Raw genomic sequence first — 20,586 nt, forward strand, 5'->3', positions numbered from 1 at the left:
GGGAATGAGGGTCTGTCCAGGTCCCCTGCCCTCTCCTGAGGGGGGTGATGCGTGTGCGCGCCTCCCCACTCATGTCCAAACAAGGAAGAGCGGGAGGCGGGCGGGCGGGCGCGCGCACGCGGCGGGCCGGGGCGGCGGGTCTGCGGGGCGCGGGGCTCCGCCCGCGGGGCAACCTCCGGCGGCGCGTGCGCCGTGCGCCCCAGCCGGCCGCAGCGATGCCTATTTTAGTCAAAGCGGCCGCGAGCGGGGAGCTGGCCCGGGCCGCGCCGCCTGGGGACCCTCCGCGAGCCCGTCGAGCCGCCGCTCCCCGCTGCCGCCGCCGCCGCCGTCGCCGTCGCAAACTTGGCGCGCGCCGCCCGCGCCCGCCACCGGGACGCCCCAGGTAAGGGACCCGAGCGCCGGCTCACGCGGGAAAGTTGGGCCCCGAGCCACCGAGCAAGTTGCCGCGCGCGCCCACTCCGCGCCGTCCTTGCAGCCGCCCTTCGCTCGCCCGCGCCCCGGGGCCCTCGGCCGGACGGAGCAGGGTCGGCGAGCTGCGGGCGCTGACACCGTTCCCCGAGCGAGGTGAGCGAGCCCCCGGGTGGCGTGCAGATGGCCGGGAGCCACGGGGCCTCGCCCCCGGCGCGCGCCCTCCTTAGGGAAACGGGAGGTTGCCGGACTGATCCTCTAAACGGGAGGCTCCAGAGGGAAAAACATAGCCACGAGATGCCGCTGGCCGCCCGAGGGGCGCACAGGGAATTACGTCTACTCGCAAGGCTTTTTTTACTTCTTGCTGTTCATCTTCACTTTTTTTCCCCCTGTAAATTGGTCAAGGTTTAATGTTAGCTTCCTCATTCAGCAGTTTAGAACTGCAAACGCCTATTTGAAAACGAATAGATGGGCCCGATTTTCCTACAGTAAGTAATTTAAGGAGTTGGACTTTAGGGATCTGATGAGAAAGGTAATGTTTCGATTTAGTCAAAATTAATCTGACAGTATACAAATTCACTCACCAATCTAACCTTCTTCATTAGACACATCATTCATTCTCCGTATAAGGCATATCACTGTTGACCCTTTAAACCCATTAAGTAGTGATTAAGCCCAAACCCGTTAGATTCATCATGGAATATAAAAAATAACTGATTTTGAAAGACAGTAAACACTTTCATGGGTGTATTTCATAATAAAACACTTTAATGTGTATTTTTATATACCTGCAGCTGAGCCTATAATTTGTATATCTTTAATAAAGTGTAACACATCAACATATGTCCTATGTTTAAAACTGTTCTTAGGGCTGGTGAGAGAGCCCAGCCAGTAAAGGCACTAGCAGGCAAGCCGGAAACATGAGGCATATACCCAGCACCCACGTGGTGGAAGGGGAGATTCTCCAGATATCCGCCCCCTGACTTGTGCACCCACCCACCCCTCGGAAATGAATAAATACACGTAATACATTTTAATGGTTATTAAGATTTTCTTGTTTTGAGGCAGACTATAGATTCCTCGTCAATTTCCTTTCTACAGAAGTTTAAGCTCTTAATCCTACATTTAGAACCCCCCCAAGGACCTGAAAGTGAGCTAAGTGGATTAGGAGGCACCACAGGTGACGTATGAGAAGAAGTTTGTGTAGATTAATTCAGTACATAAATCTGTTGTAGAACATCAGAACTCGAAGGAGGTTTTAAGGCCATGTAGTCTGGCTGTCTTTGTTCTAAGGGAAAACAGACCGAGGAGGGAAGCAGCATTCCCTGGCTTAGGTGGCTCCCTGGTGGCTTGTGGGATGGTTTTTCTGTCTCATCGCATCGGGCTCGTCCTCAGTGACAGCACGGAGAGGCGTTGGAAAGTATAGGTCCTTCTCTACCATCCCTGCCTCCCACAGGCGTTGGGTAGCTATAGCAAGCAGGAGGCAGGAATGGCACTCATACTTCAGGTCTTGGAACCAGCCCTGGTTATTATGAGTCCCCCATCATAATAAACTTATTTTTTAAAAGACTTTTGGAAAGTAGGTAAATTCTCATTTTTTCTTTTCTTTTTTTTTTTCCAGAAAATCAGTAATTGAGTTCACTTACTATTTGTGAACTGTTTGGGGTGGATGTGTAGTGGTAGACGCTCCCTTGACAGCATCTTTAAAACCCCGTGTTTGATGCTCAGCACCACAAAACAAATGTCACAAAAGTAAATGTTCACTCACATCGTTCATATTTATAAATTTGTTTCTAATCTTAAGATGTATAAAATTTATCCACATATACTTCCTTGTCTAACATCTTTTATTTGTCCACACATACCACTTAAAGTCTTCACTATGTTAAAAACGTGAATTTCTTTATTTCGAAAGATGTATATGTTACTCAATTAAAGTTAAAGATATTTTGGGTCTTCATTTGACTTTAAAAAATGAAATAGATTCACTAATGTCTTCTGTAAACTTACACAGTTTTTGTCAAGGACAAATTTGTGTAATTAATAATGAAGGTTTTTTTGTGCATGTGGAGCAGGGACCTGTATATATATACAGGACAGAGTGTTTGTGTTGTTTTATATAAATGCATGTAAAATGTATATTTAAAATGAGATGTATTTACTATGGTGCTTAATATCAAATATCCTTCTGTATATTCATGAACCTTCCGACATATATGTTGTACATTTACTGCTTTCTAATTTGTGAGATGTTACCAACTAGAATTATTTGAGGAATAAAAATAGAGACTTAAGTTGGAGAATAAACGAAACTTTAAATGCTATTTAAATTCATTATATGTGTATATATTAGTAAGGTATATGATTATTATTATACTGTGATAGGTATGTGGCAGTGATTTAACAATGGCACAAAATAGAGACCTCTACATATTTTAAGCTTCTAAGGAATAAATATGAGGGTGTTCACTTTTTAAAGGTTCAGAAAACCAGTTTTTTATTTGTTTGTTTTTTCTGTTTTTTCCTGTGCCTGGCTTCAGCATCCAGGTTTGAAGACTGTGAAGCCATTGTAAATGCTGTGACCCGTGGATGTGAGAGTCAGTCTTGTACACATGCTGATTCTCACCCTCTTCAGTATGTTGTGCATTCCTGACTAAACACACGCGTGTGGGCATGTGCGAGCATATGTTGCGATAGTTGTGCACTCTCTGAGATGTTTCCTGTCAACAAAAGGCAAATGGAGGATCATTATGACAGATAAAGAAACGGACATTCTTACTTGTGACAGGACTGGAGTTTGAGCCTATGTACTTGATAAGTATTGGAAGACTCTGTCGGCCAGCATGTAATTTGTAAAAATAATTTTGTCATATTGCCTGTCATACGCATGATAAAATGAAGTTTCTGTTTACGACTGGCTGTTTGTCTTTATAGGACCTTTCACCATGAATTACACGGAGTCCAGCCCATTGGCAGGTTCTGCCTTGGCCATGGGAAGCGTCACACCCGTGCCTTCCAATGGGACCACTTGTGAGAACTGGAGAGAGGTCCATCATCTGGTGTTTCATGTCGCCAACATTTGTTTAGCCATTGGTTTGGTGATTCCAACCACTCTTCACCTCCACATGATACTGCTGAGAGGGATGTTGTCTGTAGGTGAGACACCCTGGGCTTGGGAGAACTGCGCACCTGCCGTCAGGTGGATTCTGTATTGGGAGCTTAGAGAGTCCTTTCTGGCTGGGTATATACCATAGAAGAACGTAAGTGTGTTATCTGCTCCGCTCAGCGGTCTGCCCACCAGCTTAGAACACGGGTCTCCGCACAGCCATCGTCGCCCTTTCGTAACTGGAAGCAGTGTGTGCCTTTCTATACCGTGCAGGTGCTGCATGTCAGAAGATCCATTGATGTGCAAGGATGTGGATGTTACAGCATATGACTCCGGTCCTAATTCCACTGCTTGCTAACTGTGTAGCTTGAGAAAATGATTTTACTTTTCTGTCACTTCAGTTTCCCCTTGTACCAAAGAAAGATAAAAATAAAACTACCTTGTAGGATTACTTGTGAGGATTAAGTAAATGCCTGATAGGATAGTGCCTGGCATGGAGGAGAAGTGTTATCTCTACCAGTATGATCTGAAAAGATACTTGCTATACCCAGGGAAATGATATTGAGAACAAAATCAATTCCCACATGCAGTAATTCAAGGATAGCATTTATATAGCATGTATAAAATATGAATATTTGTGACCCTATTAACTGATTAAGTTTATTCACATCAAAATATCGAAAGAATAAAGTTACTATTTTATCTAGTGATTATTGACAACTTCTTTTATGATTTCTCCCCTAGATTCTCCACATATTTATGTGCATTTCTGACACTTGTAATGCATCAGACAAAGATTAAGGAAGGCAGTATCCGCCATTGTGAAAACAGATGGGCAGTCACAATGTGGGGGTCAGATGAACACTGCAGGTTTAGACCCATGCTCCGGGCAGACGGAGGTGGCAGGCCCAGTGGTCACGCAAGGCAGGGTATCGTATGACAGTACAGCTGGCTTTGGGAAAATGACCATGTTTCTCTTCGGTGTGAGCATGGAGTAACCTGGTGAAGAGCCCAGAAGAGAAGAAGTCACAGCATAGCACAAAGAGAGACTATCTTTTTGTGTCTGAATATTCAAAAGATGACAAGAAGAGACAGAGAGGGTAGCTAGGAGCCAGCTGTTGGGATTTGGGGGGCCGTGTGATGTTTACTAAGGTAGGGATTGCAGAGGCAGGTTGTTCGATGGAGGGAACACATAATCCAGATTACAAATACTAAGACAAGAGTTCTGGATGTAAAACATACCCGAATGCATCTTTTAGCCCGGCACTTTTGTCTATAAAAGGAAACTGAGGCCCAAAAAGTATAAGGATGAGATTTATTTAGATGTTCCTCTGTGATGAAGTCCAGCATTTGCACATGTCTGACTTTTAATGTGAAAAATTAGCTTTCATGTGCACCTGAATCTATAAATTCATATCCAAGTGATCATTTCAGCTAAAACTGTGCTATATACTTGATTTTCCTTATAAAAATACAAAATAAGGATATTTAATATAAGGCAAGAGAATTGATAAGAAACATACAGGAAGAGGCCATTTGATAAATGGATAATCACTAAGGGAAAATTTGGGTCGGTAAAACATTTCAGTAAAATATTTGCTCTTGCCTGGGGATCTCACTCATTTGGTACAGGACTTACCCCAATTGCAGGAAGCCCTGGGTGAGGTCCCCAGTGCCCTGTCAACTAGGCATAGTAGAGCCCCGGGCACTCAGGACGTAGGATCAGAAAATCAGTGACATCCTCAGCCACACTGAAAGCTTAAAACTAGCCTGAGCTACGTGAAATCTTGTCTCAAAACACCACAGTAAATAAAATATTTGAGTTCACCCCTAATCATGATTGCAAAATAAAAGGCAGTATTCAATTCCTTACCATAATATGAGGTTTAAAAAAAGTGTGTGTGGGGCGGGGGGGGTAGGTATAGGATCTCACTCTATAGACCAGGTTGGCCTTAAAGTCACAAAGAGATCTGCCTGCCTCTGCCTCCCAAGTTCTAGGATTAAAGGTGTGGGCCCCCGCGCCCAGAGATGGATTCCAGACTTTAGAACATTGACAACGCAGTACAGTTGTTTCTAACAAGTAGGGCTTGCAAGTTTGTCGAAACCTTTTGGAAAACATTTCTTTGTGTTCTCTGAAGCTGTGGCATTCATTCTTTTCCTTCACCTTTAGCTCCAGCGTAAGTTAACCGTCATAAATGGAGAATTCTTTTCTATATTAGGGGTTGTCTTTGTTACTTACCAAAAACTATACCCTCAAGTGGGTGTGGTGGTGTGCAGCTGTAATAGGGAGGCAGAAAGACGTGGAGTTAAGGATAGCCTGGGCTACAAAGGGAGACACTGTCTCAGAAAATGTAAGATCTAGAGCTAGGGATGCGCGCAGTTATGAGAGTACTGTCTGCACCTCCACACTTCAGGTGGTACCCTGCAAAATGGAATATAGTGAACGAGAATGAGAACGGAAGATGTGGAGGGTGTGATGGTGTGTTAGTGTGGTGTTTGTGTTGGGGGTGGTGGAGGCGTGGGAATCTTTTTTTCAGGAATAGGATGAAAATAGTGTTCAGTGTAAGTACTTCTAAATCTGTTTGGTTCTAGGCAGAGGATTGTACTAAGCTGTTGGTGAATCTGTTCTGAGTGTCTAACATGCCGCCTCTGTTATTCAACAGGATGTACCCTTTATGTAGTCTGGGCCACTCTCTACCGATGTGCCTTGGATATAATGATCTGGAACTCAGTGTTCTTGGGTATCAATATTTTGCATCTTTCATATCTTTTGTACAAGAAAAGACCGGTAATTACTAAGTTTTTTTTAATTAGAGCGTGACTTTAAATATGAAAGCTTTTAAAAAGTGCTTCATTCAGACTTGCAAGTGAGCAGCTGACAGCCTTACTCCCTCTTGCATATTAAGAATATTGAGCTTTCTGTGTAAATGCTTGAGAGGAAAGCATTTGAAATCTGTGAAATTTGTTTAACAAATGAATTTTCCAAACTTTGACTCGCTAGAGCATGAACACATGACTAATACTGTCTTTTTTTTAGGCGTATATTATGTGATTATTTCCTGGCCTGCTGGTACTCAGTCATCATTTGGGAAGATCTTGCTTAATTATAAAACTACTGATAAGCAACTTCCATTTCATACTAATGATTTGAAGATAGTTCATTCCATTTTCTTAGTATAATGGCTATTATCTTTCTTGGGTCTAAAATATTCATGTAATGAAATCAGCACTTTTGGTGGATATTTGCCAGAATATTCATACTTTTTTTTTTATTATCAACTCTGTTTCACTTACTGTGTCGTCTTAATAAGACCAAGGCAGAAATAGAGCAAGCTTGAGAGAAGTGACACACGCCGGTGATCCCAGCACTTAGGAGTGGGTGGAGTGACAGTTGAAGGCCAGCCTGGTCCAAGAGTGAGTCTGAAGTCAGCTTGGAGCTGTGAATGAGGTTCCGAAGGAAGGAAAACAAGCAAGCAAAACAAAACATACCCTCCAAGAGTATAAAAAAACAAAGTAGAAACCAGCAGGGTTCATAGAAATCATTCCATACATGGTCATAGACAGTCCTAAGTGCAAGCATTCAGTCACCCAAGGCTATAATGCTCATCTCAGCTCTGTATTTAACATAGAAAACCGTTAGGAAATAGCACATTTCACACACAAATACAGACGGTATACATTGTGGGCACTCCGCTCCTCCATCCCCTCCCCACACACAGCCGCTCAGTTTGGGCTGCTCGTCTGTATTGGTCAGGTGTTTTCCTGCACTAGGCTGCGTGACCAATGAGACCTCAGTGATGCCTTTCTTCTCGCCCTCCTTACCTGTTGACTGGCAGCACTGAATCTAGCTAACGTTTCAGGGTCTCTGCTAAAGCGGCAGGCTCTCTTTGGACTGCATTCTCATGGCAGAGGGGACCGTGCAGAAGTTAGAGAAATGTCAGTCTGCTCAAGGGGCTGGAAGGTGGTGTGGTGGCTAAGAGCACTGGCTGCTCTTGCAGAGCTTAGTTCCTCAGCCACATAGTGGCTCACGGCCATCTGTAACTCCCACTCCAGGGGACTTAATGCACTAATCACACGTACTGCAGACCAATTACCCACACCCAAAATTAAAATCAAAAAGCGAGCAAGCAAAAAAAGAAGTTTCTTTAAAAAAAAAAATCTGTGTCACTTCTGCTCATCATTTCATTGGTCAGAGCCGCTGCATGGCCAAGCCTGCTAATGTTGGAGGTAGGGCAGAGTCATTCTCTTTTGGGACAGCAGACAATCGGGAACAATAGTATATAGTCCAGCCCTCTCACTGTTGTAGCCCTATGCACACTGAATATGCACAGAGAAACTTGATGAACAGATGCTTCCAAAGAAGAGAATTCAGACAATGTCACGAAGAAACCGCATCTTCAGCTGAGGTGTCAAGGGAGGCCAGGGCATGGACAGGTTTTACTGGATTGTAACAGGTCCTTTGTTCATCATTGTGCCATGGTAGATACTGTGTGGGCTGGAAGTTGGACAGACTTGCTCGAGCTGTGGAGTAGAGGAGGTAGAAAGTCTGATAATGAAGATGACAGTCCTTAATAACAACCTTTTCTGGAAACCCAGATCCACAGTCCCTGAGTTACCGACGTGATTAAAGCGCTAGAAAGAACATCTAGCCTCTGGGATCTTGGTTTATTTTTCTCTCTATCGTTTAAATAAATAAAGATGATTCTTCATCAAAAGGAAACGGGGACAGACTAGAGCGACATTAGGTAGCAGCAGATTTTGAACTGCAGCTCTGTAGCTTCAGGTCTCGTCTGAGCTTTCACTGGGACAGAGTTCATTCACAGTGCAGTACAGTCTTCCATGCACCCAATTATCCTGGCAGCCAGACATTGCATGCTGGGTCTGAGCGACTGAAGGGTGATTAGGACGGGCGCTGCACTGCTGTCGGTCGCCAGCCTTATTCATTAGAGGGATCTCAGGGCTGCATCGCTTAGGCCGGGGTGAGGCCACCATGCCAGAGCTCCCTACCCTTCTCTTCCTTTGCTTTTGAGTATGTACATGTGAGGCAGTGATTGCAGCCTTGAGTGTTGGCTTCCTGCCTTGGTGCATTGAATAATTACATGGAGATAAAATGCTTAATGCATGTTTGTAAGTTTGTTTTTCCATTAATTCTTAATTTCTCACTAGCATAATTAAAAGTTAAGGTAACTTCTTCTTTTGAAACATTGTGTTACGTACCGCTGCTAAGGTTAGGAAGTTGCGTGGTTTGACAAAACCCAAAAACTCAGCGGTTGCCTCATGTTGAGTAGAGAGGTGTGAGCATTGGAGTCACTTCAGCCTTCCCTGGTAGAGAATGAATCCCACCACTACTAATTCTCTAAGACCCCCACTGACCATGTCCAGCAAGCCACTCGTGTGTGCCATTGACTTGTTTATTCTTAAATCTATATCTCACCTTTGAGAGTCAGTGTTTGGGGACTGCAGGACCTTGGCATTGCTGTCTTCCAGGTCAAGATTGAAAAGGAACTGGGCGGCATCTATCACCGATTGTTTGAACCACTCCGTGTCCCTCCTGATTTGTTTAAAAGGTTAACTGGACAGTTTTGTATGATCCAGACCTTGCAAAAGGGCCAGACTTACGCCACAGAGGATAAAACTTCAGTTGATGATCGTCTTAGTATTCTTCTAAAGGGGAGGTAAGTGTTAACGGAAATCGGAATCCCCAGGTTGCTTTCCACCTTTTATAGCCTCTAGGAAGGAATACGTACAAGATGTTACCAGATAGTGTGCGATGTCATTTTGCAGTTGACGTTTGGGCTGCAGTGGAGCAGTGTGCCAAAGCTAGGTAGAGACCATAGTCCAGAATCAGCCTGAGCCCAACATTTTCTACAGTGAATATATTTTTAACCATGTTTACTTTTTGCTTGAAGTTAATGAGTCAAAATTGAAGTAGGTTTAAATTGAATTCAAGAACCTTATCACGTAGCACAGCTTTTTGAATATCACAGTACATATGGACGATCTGAGTGGAGAGTCACGGATGTTGCATGGGTATAATTTTTTCTGCTCCTTTGGTGGTGGTTTTAGTTGAGGTCGCAGGCTCCTGGGCTCATGTGACTCTGGCTAACTGGATCACTGGATGTGTGTCACTGTGTCTGCCTTGAAACATGGTTATCAACAGCATCCCTTTCCTTTCAGAAGTTTGCAGTGTACAAATTATATATTCACTCCAACTGTAAGAGTGACAGTAATGGTAACCGTGATCTGCATTAATAATGGACGCTGATTTTTTTCTTGTCTTTTAAAAAAATATTTGTGCTTCTGGGAGTGCTGAAAGCTCATTACTTGTAGAATCTTTAAAACTAGTGCAAATACACGACTATAATGTTTCAATGATTAAAAGGAATTACCTTGTTTTTGTGAAATGCTGTGCATCCGTTAACATTTTGACTTCTGTTACCAGAATGAAGGTCTCCTATCGTGGACATTTCCTGCATAACATTTACCCCTGTGCCTTCATAGATTCCCCAGAATTCAGATCAACCCAGATGCACAAAGGGGAGAAATTCCAGGTATGATTTGGCTTTGAGGAAGATTAAATCTCTTTGTATGTCTTTCAAATCAAGCAAAATGGGAACGTGCCATGGTTTCTTTTAAAAGGGAGGTAGCCACGTTGGTAGACATAGTATAATGGCATAAGGCAGGACGACAACAAACCCCACCTTTATCAGTGCTTACGCGGTGCACAACTGGAGGTGGCGGCCTGGAAAGCCACGCTCTAATCTAGACGCGGCACTGATGCTGTTATTTCTGGGGTGTGCATTTGCTTGCATAGTGTTTCGTTTTTCATGATTTTGGTCATTTAAATTTCTTAATATTTCCATTAAGAAAATTCATTGTTTGGGGGTCTGGGTGAGAGCACTTGCTGTTCTTCGAGAGGGCTTGGGTTTGTTTCCCAGCACCCACATGGCAGCTCACAAGGCTCTGTACTCCAGGCCCTGAGGATCGAATGCCCACTTCTGGCATTCGTGAGTTCACAAAAATAGCAGTAAATGCAATCTTTTTAAAAATTCAGTTTTATTATGAGAAAAATTCTATCACTTGAAGATAATTCATGTTCCTAAACACATCATTGATTACTTTTGTTAGGAAAACAAAAGGCTGGCTTTACTCCAGAGAAGTTACTTTAAAAAACCTTTCTACTCAGTTCATTCTTTTATGGTTAGTGACCACGTGAAAAGGCAAAGAGGAAATTCCTCATAGAATCAGCAGTTTGAATGCTGACTGTTCAGTTTAATTCTTTCTTATTTTTTTAAAAAAAAAATTGCTCCATTCTATTGCAGCTGGTTCTGGCTGTTTCTAAGTCTCCAGGCCTCCTGTTGGATTTGCTATCCTTAGGAACGTAGCCAAGAACATAAGTCCCTGGGTAAATAGCGCTGAGGAAATATTCTGGGCACAGGGTTGCTTTGACAGTGCGCGTTTCGTGGGAAATAGAATCGAAGAGAACGTCATCACAGAAGAAAGAGGACCTGCCAGCGTCCCTTGCTGGGGAATCTTATGGGCTCAGTTTGGGATGCCCTTCACTATATGGTGCCCTAGGCTGGAGATAAAGGGAAAGTATAGTTTCCTTTATTTCATTAGTGTTTCGGCTGTGCCCTGCTTCCTCTCTGCTCGCATAAAAGGCCTGGGTAATTGTGGAATTTGCTAAAGTTGGGCACATTAGCTAGAAGTCCTAGTTTAGGCTTACTGGCTGTGGGAGTTTCCATGAGAATGGCCCCTGTTAGTGAATCTGTTTGGGAAGGATTAGGAGGTGTGGTCCTGCTGGAGGAGTTGTGTCACTAGAAGTGGGCTTTGAGGTTTCAAAAGCCCAGGCCAGGCCCAGATTCTCTCTCTGCCTGCTGCTTGTGGATCAGAGTGTAAAGCTCTCAGCTACTGCTCCAGTCCAATGGCCTGGTGCCCCCTACTGTGATGATACGGAGCTAAGCCTTCGGAACTATAAACAAGCGCCCAATTAGATGCTTTCCAGTGTAAGAGTTGCCGTGGGCATGGCTGTAGAGCACCGACTAAGACACTCAGGATGCAGTTCTGTTCCTACACTGGTCATGCTTGACAGAGATGAAGAGAAGGCTGGTGCTGTGTCCAGATGCTCTGTATCCTTGGTCCTGTAAGACGTCATCCATGTCCCAGGGGGTCTGCTTCTATTTGAGCAATGTGTTTACCTACCGCCACCCATGAGCCAGAACAGGGCCACTTCTCTTTCCTCTGACCTTAAAGCTGCTTCTTCCCCCTTTGTCTGTTACACTTTCGTCTGTGTGAGCAGGCGGTTTTATGTAAGAATAACTCAGTCTCTTATTATCCTGAAGAGAGGATTCAGTTTAGGGCGGAAACTAAACCTTTGCTGCAGATGCTAGTGATCCCCAAGGAACCAGGTCTCCAAATATGTGCTTCCCTTCCACTGGGCTCCAAGTTATATTTGTAATTAAGCTAATGAAAAAGTTACTAACACTAACAAGCATTTTCCTTACTGGAGGCGGAGTCTCAGTAGTTGAGAATTGTTCTTAACTGACGTGATGATTTCAGAACGTGATGAAAACTGCAGCACCATAGCTGGATGAAGGACATGGATTCATCCCTGGTAATTCCAGCCAGCTCTCTTTGGCACAGGGTTTTGTATTTTGTGAGTTTGTGGCATTTTGCAATTGCCAGTAGCCAAAAACTACACTGCCATCCAGTCTGTGCCTATCACAGAGCCAAGTTCATCAGAATACACCCGGGGAGAGTGCTCTTTGACTGTTTATAAAGGTTTCTGTTGGTGGATGCTCAAGAGGGCAGTGTTCACAGTAGTGGTTTATGTATATTCTCACAGCTGCACACTGGAGTGCTATGCCTGTGGCCTCTTACTGGAGCACATTCCCGCCCTTCCCTGAGGGAATTCTGCTGGGGTCTTATGTTCGTTCAATTGTTGGATTACTTTGTTTGTCTGAGTCAGGGATTCCCGTGTCTCAGATTGGCCTTGAACTCTGTGTAGCCAAGGATCTCCGAGGACTTTGGATCTTCCTGCCTCTACCTCTTGGGTGTTGGGATTATGTTGGGTGTTAAACCAAACCCAGAGCTTGTATGTTAGGCCCGTCCTTTACCACTGAGCTACACTCTCAGCCCTCTATTTTTATTCATTGTTTTGGACACAGGGTCTTATTAATGCAGCCCAAGCTGGCCTTGAGCTCACTATGTAGTCCAGGTTGGCCTCAAACTACGGTTTTGATAGTCCTCTTACCTCAGCGTTCCGAGTGCTGGTATTCTAGTCATGTATCAGCACTCTAGGCTGTTACTTCTTTAAATTCATCCCGTGGTCAGGATGCTGATGGGCCTTACAATAGGGGAAAAGAGAAAAGAACTGCAGGGCACCATAGATCGGCACTTGGTAGATGCAGTAATAATTCCAATGCTACAGGCAAACTCACGGTAACAGAATGGACCCAACGCTCACTGTCTTTAGTGCTTGCTGTTGTGGGATCAGGCTGCCACTTAAAGCTCTTGATAGGGTCTTCAGTATCATTATTACAATAGTAGAAGTAGTGTTTTGTGTTTGGGTTTCTTTTTATTGCGTGAGCGTTTCTGATAAACGCTTTTCTTTTGATTCCATCCCAGGCTGCTGCTCTCCTATGGTCAGTCACATGCCATGATGCTGCAAACCTGAAAGCCAGTTTGAGGGAGAGGTCTTAGGAACACATGTCCGTGCTCTTGTGAAATAAATGAACATTAAATTTTAAATGGTAATTAAAGAAAATAGTACGTTCATGCCGGAGAGGTGGTGCTGAGGTTAAAAGCACTGGCTGCTCTTCCAGTGGACTTGGTTAAACTCCTCGTACCCACATGGCAGCTCAGGGTGATCTGTGATTAAAGTTCCAGAGATCTGATGCCCTCCTCTGGCTCCCATGGCACCAGGCACAGTGGTGCACAGGACATACAGACAGGCAAAGCAGCTGTATTCTTCAAACAAGGATCTTGTCTTTTGAAAAAACATTAATATCAATTTATTGTGTGTATGTGTGTGTGGTATGTGTGCAGCGGTGCATCCTTCTGTGTATGAACAGAGGCTCCACCGTGCTCCTCCCTGTCACTCGGCCTTGTCCCTGTAGGACAGGATCTCCCAGCAAGTCCAGGGATCCTTCTGTTTCTGCCCTCCATAGTGCTAGGATTACCAGCATCTGGGGCCACACCCAGCTTTTTATGTAGACACTGGGATTTGAACTCTGTTTTTATGCCTAATTGGTAAGCACTTCTACCACTGAGCATGTCTTCACTTCCCCATCTATGTGTGTTAGACAGCATCTGACAGTGGAGCTCAGTCTGGCCCAGCACTCACTGTGTAGCCCAGGCTGGCTCCAAATGTATTATCCTGCTTTAGCCTCTTGAGTGTTAGGATTCCAGGCATAGGATACCGTGCCTGCCCCCTCCTGAATCTTGTCTTTTTAAAAGGTTTTTATGCTTGTATGTCTATATCTGTGTGCACATTCATATGCAACTGCTCATGAGAGAGGAGGGTGTCAACCACCCCAGAACTGAAGTCACAGGTGTGGGTCGTGGAAACTGAACTCAGGTCCTTTCTTAAGCACTAAGGCGTCTGTTCAGCCCTGGATCTTGTCTTTCTTTTTCAGCACTGTAACTTGATGGTATTTGGCAGGAAGTGTCTTTGTCATAGTGTATACTGATAAAGGGTGTCTCTTGGCATTTTGTGGAGTCTTAAGCTGCACTTCTTAAATCCAGATGTTTTTGGTTTTCATGAAGCCTCTTATGATGTAATGAATGCAAACTTTATTTTTCTGGGACCAGTGGCTCACTTTTGGAAGTAACTAATTATTCTGATTTTCCAAAGCTCCAACTTCAGCCTCTTGGTATAAGGGTCCCGCGAAGCTGGGAGATTTCTCTTTTTTTTCTCTCTCTGTAGACCTGAATCCTCCTTTGACATCTGAAATGAAAACTCTTTCGGAAATATTTGTGCTGAAGCCCAGATAAGATTTCTTGTCAATTTAATTAGCTTTTTCTAATCTCCAGCTGGGCCAGGCTGATCTGGTGCTGGGATGTAAAATGGACTTTACTGTCCAGTGTCTGCTTGTGTCAACTCCTTTCTGTGAGTGTGGGTAGGCCCCCACTCTGTGATGAAGCCAGGCATTCAAACCTCAGTACACACGGCCCCCATCACTGGTTTGATCAGGAGTCCACACATATGTGTCAGCAGATGAGCTTGACCTCTAGAATATGAGTGTCATCATGAAGGAAGAGAAAGCAGACTGAGTATTTGCATGGTAGGTAGGAGGGGCTTCTAGCTCCTGAGCCCTGAGAACATGGAGAGGGGGGTTAGAGAATTGCTTGAGCTCTCTAGTACTACGATAGTGTCCACCCTTGCTTTCCCATATTTCACTACTTACATGAGAGGAAATGGTTTCTCGGCTCTGGGCTCGTTTGAGAACCTAGTTCAATAGGCTGCCTTGGAGCTAGCCTTGAAACCCATAGCAGAAGGTCGCTCACCGCTTGTTCTCATCAGTAGCTTACCTGAACCTTTGAATCGTCCTCAGAGTATGTTTATAATTTGGGTGAAGAGTTTTTCATATCTTTACAGAGCTAATCTCAAGTGCTGGTGGTGTAGATCAATGGTAGGCAACTAGCTCAGTGGTGGAACATTGTAGCTCAGTGGTGGAACATTGTAGCTCGGTGGTGGAACATTGTAGCTCTGTGGTGGAACATTGTAGCTCGGTGGTGGAACGTTGTAGCTCGGTGGTGGAACATTGTAGCTCGGTGGTGGAACATTGTAGCTCGGTGGTGGAACATTGTAGCTCGGTGGTGGAACATTGTAGCTCGGTGGTGGAACATTGTAGCTCGGTGGTGGAACATTGTAGCTCGGTGGCAGGCAGCTAGCTCAGTGGTAGAATATTTATGGGTTTGAGTCCCAGAGTGAGTTGTAGATGCATGCATGCGCGTGCGCGCATGCACGCGCGCACACACACACGTCTTTCTCCTGAGTTCATTTGTATGAACATCTATCTTTAAACTTCTTCGTAAGCCACAGCAGGCAAAGAGATATTTTACCATAAATAATATATCCCATTGCAACATCCACAGCAGAATTGACATGATGGCCATTCTTGTGTCCTGAGACAGCACAAACCAATAAATAAATAAATAAATAAAACAAACTCAGAGAAGTTGCCTGGATGTAGTCTACTGATGAGTTTCCTTAAACATATTTCTATGTAGTGTGCTAGATTATAAATAATTTGATAAAGGTATCAATGATAGTGTCTGCTGGTGTTCTGTCAATTTAATAAGTTCATAATTTATATATGTAGATGCGCTTTTTCCTAGTGTGTTGGTCTTCTCGACAGGTCACCATTGTTGCAGATGATAACTGCAGGTTCTTATGCTGGTCAAGAGAAAGACTGACTTACTTTCTGGAGTCCGAGCCTTTCCTGTATGAGATCTTCAGGTATCTTATAGGAAAAGACATAACAAACAAGCTCTACTCACTGAATGATCCTACCTTAAATGATAAAGTAAGTGCTTTTCTGATTCTTTTGGTCAAATAAACATGTGTGCTTTCCGGAATTCTCATTCATAAACTTCAGGGGGGATAGTTGTAACGGAGAGACTCTATAGCAAGTGTTTTTTTAAGGCAAGGAAATATTTTGTGATTATTACCATTGCCGTAGCTTGGCCTGTTAAGGACCACATTGATGGGATGGAGGACTGTCCTTCCCAGAAGTCTTCTAAGCAGACTAAGGAGGATGGGAAGGAGTGGGCTTGGAGGTGTGGAAAGGCAGAGCTACAAGAAGACTAGCAGTTGGCATTTAACCTTGATGTCCTCTCCATCTTCCCCGGATCCAGAGACCAGAGAAAATGGATCTTTAGTGCTTTAGGCAGTATAGAAGGGAATTAAAACACTTACAGATGAGGCCTTTGCAAACATTCTTCCTGTGGCACACATTGCCTACCGGGAACACTGAATTTGCTGTTCCTCTTAGGCCACCATTTCCAGGTGCTTCTCACTGTAGGTTAGGGCGGGGCTAAGGCACAGCGATATGGGGGGGGTGCTTCCTATTATGTGTGAGGCCTTGGTTTTGATCCCTAGCACCACCAAAAACAAGACGTGCTTACTATTATAGATGGCTAAATAGATTATTCGTATTTGTAAGTTTTAGAATAACGTATTTAAAGTTACAGCAAATAATAACCACAGCAGACATTTATGGAGCACTTACCACTTTTTTTTTTGTTTTAGCACTAACTTATATCAAGGGAAAGTACCTGCCCCTTACAGGGAATGCATGAGTCAATGGCTGTAAACCTCAGGCCGTGTGGTAACTTTGCTTTGTAGAAAGTTAAGAAATTGGAGCCCCAGATGAGCCTGTGCACACAGATCTCCATGCTGGAGATGAGGAACAGCATCGCTAGCTCCAGTGATGGCGAGGAAGGCCTCCACCACTTCCTGCGGAGCTCCTCCAGCACATCCTCTCTCCGTGAGTCCCCTCAACCCTGACTCTCTGCCGCTCTGGTGGATGTCACCACGACACACACATCGTGCATGATGAGTAACGACTTGGTAGCCTCAAGGAGTTACTGCCCTGTGTTTGATATAGTCCAAAGTCCAGTTTTAGAGCTCTTGTTTCTGCTTCTGAAACATTTCCCTTCTTTTGCCATGTTTGGCTTACATTTTGGCCCAATGACAAGGTGTACAAGCGTCCATGTGGTTGGGTGGCTGCTTGGCATTGTGGTTCTCATGGCTGTAGCTCTGGTGAAAGACAGACATGGCAGTGTGTGAGTTTATGAGCAGCTAGCTGCTGGCTGCTCATCCCAGCGTGTACCTGAGACTTAGAAAGTGAGCAGGCCTCAGGGTGTTCTTGAGGATGACCACTCTGCACGTATGTGAGCTACATCCACACACCACTCACAAAGTAGGTTCCCAAGACTCTCCTACATACTTTATACCCGTATAGATGACACAGGTCACACAGATGGTCAAAATTACTAAAATGAGAGAAACAAATTATTTTAAGAATTCATTGCTTGAAATTTAAGAATTAGTTTGAAAGTAGGAGAGCTTTGGATCAATTGATATAAAACTGCATAGAAGCAGGTGAATTCTTCCATTGCGTAACTGAAAACTATTCAGCTGTCCGTCCATGCTTCTAAGCAAAGATGTCAGAATTCAGATGCTCGTGCACCACTGTCTGTGTAAGTGATCATGTGACTTTGCATGCTTACATGAACTGGGTTATCATTCTAAGTATCGCACCACGAGAAGAGGTTGGAATTTACAAGTTGTATAATTGGCATTTGGGAGAGGCAGAACTTTGCATCTTCTTTCTAGTGTTTCTTTTGGGTTGGCCTGAGGATTAAACTGACCCAAGGCAGATTAACAAGAAAAAAAGCCACACACATTAATCATAGAAATTTTAGGTGGCATGGGAAGACCCAAAGAAACAGGTAGGGTCAGATGCTTGTGTGTGCCAATTGGAAGAAATATAGTCAAGTGGTGAAGCAACTGAGTTGGGGCAGAGTTAGATATAATAGTTATTTATATGAGGCTTGCACAGAATCCTGGCCCAGCGTCCCGCCTTTGATTAGGAATGCTGCTTTTTTTCTAGCATAGGAACGGCCCCTTTTACCGAAGAACTTGTCTGCTTGTCAGAAACGAGAAGGACAGAGTGAGCTGTTTAAGGTATTTTTAAACCCCAAACAGTCAATGCACAGACAGCTTTGACTCCTTTAGCTAGAAGCTTCTAAGCCAAAGTCTAGATAGAAATATGCCACAGACCTAAAGGGGACTTCAAGGGCAACACACATGAGAAATTAAAGATGGCTGTGTTTTATTCCAGTACAGCATAGTTTAGTGTCGAATGAGGCTTGTGAGAGGCTGGGTGTTGCTTGTGCCAGGCCCTCCCTAGTCTGGGAGCTGGCCAGGGGGAGAACATCAGCACCACAGGCACTCCGTGACTCATAAAGCTCCACCCCCAGAGTGGCAGGTACATGTTCCCTTGACAGTGGATACCATTCAGCTAGCACCGCCCCTGTGGGCAGGTCATCAAATCTTGCCGTGCAGAAGGGCTGCTGAGAGTGGGAGACCAGATCCTAGACCAGTGACCTGATCTAGCTCAATGACAGTTAACGGTACAGATGAGGGAGTTGACGATATTCAGTGCTTTGCTTTCCACAGCAGTACATGCTGGGATGCAGATGGAGGGCTCCATTCCAACTATCCACCCGCCCAGCAGGTCCTAAGTCACTCCAGGGTCTTGAAGAGGCACTATCTGAAAGACACGGGAGGAAAGAGAAACTGATGCCAAGCAGTAGTTTGTCAAGGCATCCGTTTATTGAAGCAAGTTTCGTGTCTTAAATACTCCTCAGCAAGGAGCTCGGGCAGGGGGAACTGAGGAAAGGGGGAAGGGGGAAGGGAAGGAGGGGCTCGGTAGCTAGGCAACTAAGCGGGGCAGTTTGGCAGCTAAGCAGGGCAGTTGCAAGGTCAGTGGCTAGAACACCTGCTGTTAGTGATAAGCAGCAAGCGAGGAAGACACTCTGTGGTGCTTTCCAGAGCTTGAGTCTCCAGGGTCAGCACGTAATGTTTTGGCTAACTTTAAGTTTTCTGTCTCAAGATTTTTACTTCAACGCCCTGTGAGATGTGAGAAAGGAGAAGCCTGAAATGGCTCCTGACAAACTATAAACTCAGACTTGTAAGATCAAATTGATCCTCAGCAAAGACTACTGCCCTTTGGGAAAAGAAAAGGGGCATGGATTTGTTGAAGGCCAACTTCCAAGGAGACAGGACACAATCTCAGCTGTCCCCTGACCAGCTAGCTACCTGGCAAAGGAATTTAAGCAACTAGACTAAGACAAGATGGGGAGCTCATGATTGTCACTGTGAGTCTTGATGGGATGGTTGGCCACTGGAAGCTGGTCCAGGTAAATCTATAGATGAGTCAGAGTGGTCGGTCAGTCCTCGAGCATCATCTGTGAAACCATTCTCCTTCCTCTCTGCTTCTCAAAACTTGGTTCTGTGAGGCTGTCATGGTCATTTAGGTCCATCCCAAGGTCCTGATCAATAGTTTGAATAGCTTTCAGATACAGAAAAGTTGCTGTTTTCAAACAGGCTCAGTTTCAGACTTACTTCTTGTGCTTTGTGATTGCTAGGTCTGAGTCAGTCGGAGCAGTTACTATGCCAACCAACAGGGGTGGGTATGTGTGTGTGTGTGTGTGTGTGTGTGCGCGCGCGCTCACGTGAGAGGGCATGTATGTGCAATGTTGAGGACCAGCCTCAACCAAAATACCTCTTACAAGGGTGGGGTGTGGAAATTTAGAAATATAAGGAAAGAATGCGGAGACGCGTGAAATATAACAGAACAGAAACCATAAAATAATACCAAGAGGGCATTCCAGTGATTACAGAAATCGCCTGCATTTATTTTTTCATAGCTTTTATATGCAATGTAAACTGGAGGGGAGTGAGCCAGGGAAGGGAGAGAAGGTAATGAAAGACTTTATTAACATGATAGGTAGGGCAACTCACACAGTTAGTTGCTTTATCACTCTGAGACATCAAATTATTAACATTCTGTTGTCTAGGTAGTGAAGCTGCTCTAGATCACATATCCTGAAGGCAGCCCCTCTCCAGGTGACCTCATAGTTACAAAAGAAGGAGCATCAGGCGGTGGTGGCACATGCCTTTAATCCCAGCACTCGGGAGGCAGAGACAGGCAGATCTCTGTGAGTTCAAGGCCAGTCTGGTCTACAAGAGCTAGAGCCATGACAGGCTCCAAAGCTACAGAGAAACCCTGTCTCAAAAAAACCAAAAGAAGAAGGAGCAGAAGTACACTTGCATATCCTGACCACATGTCAGGATGGCATGGACCTACTTGAATGAGCTATTTTAATGTTAAAAGAACCAAGCAATCACATCCTGAATTGGGACATGCAACTACACTTGTTGATCATTTGAGCAACCTCCAACTCTGATCGATGACAAGGTGGAAATGGGCCCATATTTTTGGGCCTCCACAGTGCAGTCTCTCAGTTTATAGGCTCCCTGCTCCTTCTCCTTAAAC

General features: G+C 44.6%; 1 protein-coding gene across 6 annotated transcripts in view; it reads left to right on the forward strand.

Annotated features, from left to right (window-relative positions):
- Positions 1–223: 223 nt before the first annotated feature.
- Bves (blood vessel epicardial substance) overlaps positions 224–20,586 on the forward strand; it is a 34,933-nt gene continuing 14,570 nt past the window's right edge. The window contains exons 1-7 of one of the 6 annotated variants that reach the window (XM_041654040.1): positions 224–382; positions 3,343–3,564; positions 6,178–6,302; positions 9,002–9,189; positions 9,957–10,065; positions 15,877–16,044; positions 16,866–17,007. In XM_041654040.1, the coding sequence (XP_041509974.1) occupies positions 3,354–3,564; positions 6,178–6,302; positions 9,002–9,189; positions 9,957–10,065; positions 15,877–16,044; positions 16,866–17,007 (943 nt within the window). In that variant the 5' untranslated portion in view covers positions 224–382; positions 3,343–3,353. Of the gene's footprint in view, positions 383–447; positions 565–2,948; positions 3,043–3,086; positions 3,254–3,342; positions 3,565–6,177; positions 6,303–9,001; positions 9,190–9,956; positions 10,066–15,876; positions 16,045–16,865; positions 17,008–20,586 lie in introns of those variants that run through there. The other 5 variants (XM_041654039.1, XM_041654035.1, XM_041654041.1 and 2 more) reach the window with 5 other exon arrangements.

The sequence above is a fragment of the Microtus oregoni genome, unplaced genomic scaffold (genome assembly GCF_018167655.1).
Source record: "Microtus oregoni isolate MIOR12 unplaced genomic scaffold, Mior012 000006F_ref0000085, whole genome shotgun sequence".
NCBI lineage: Eukaryota > Metazoa > Chordata > Mammalia > Rodentia > Cricetidae > Microtus > Microtus oregoni.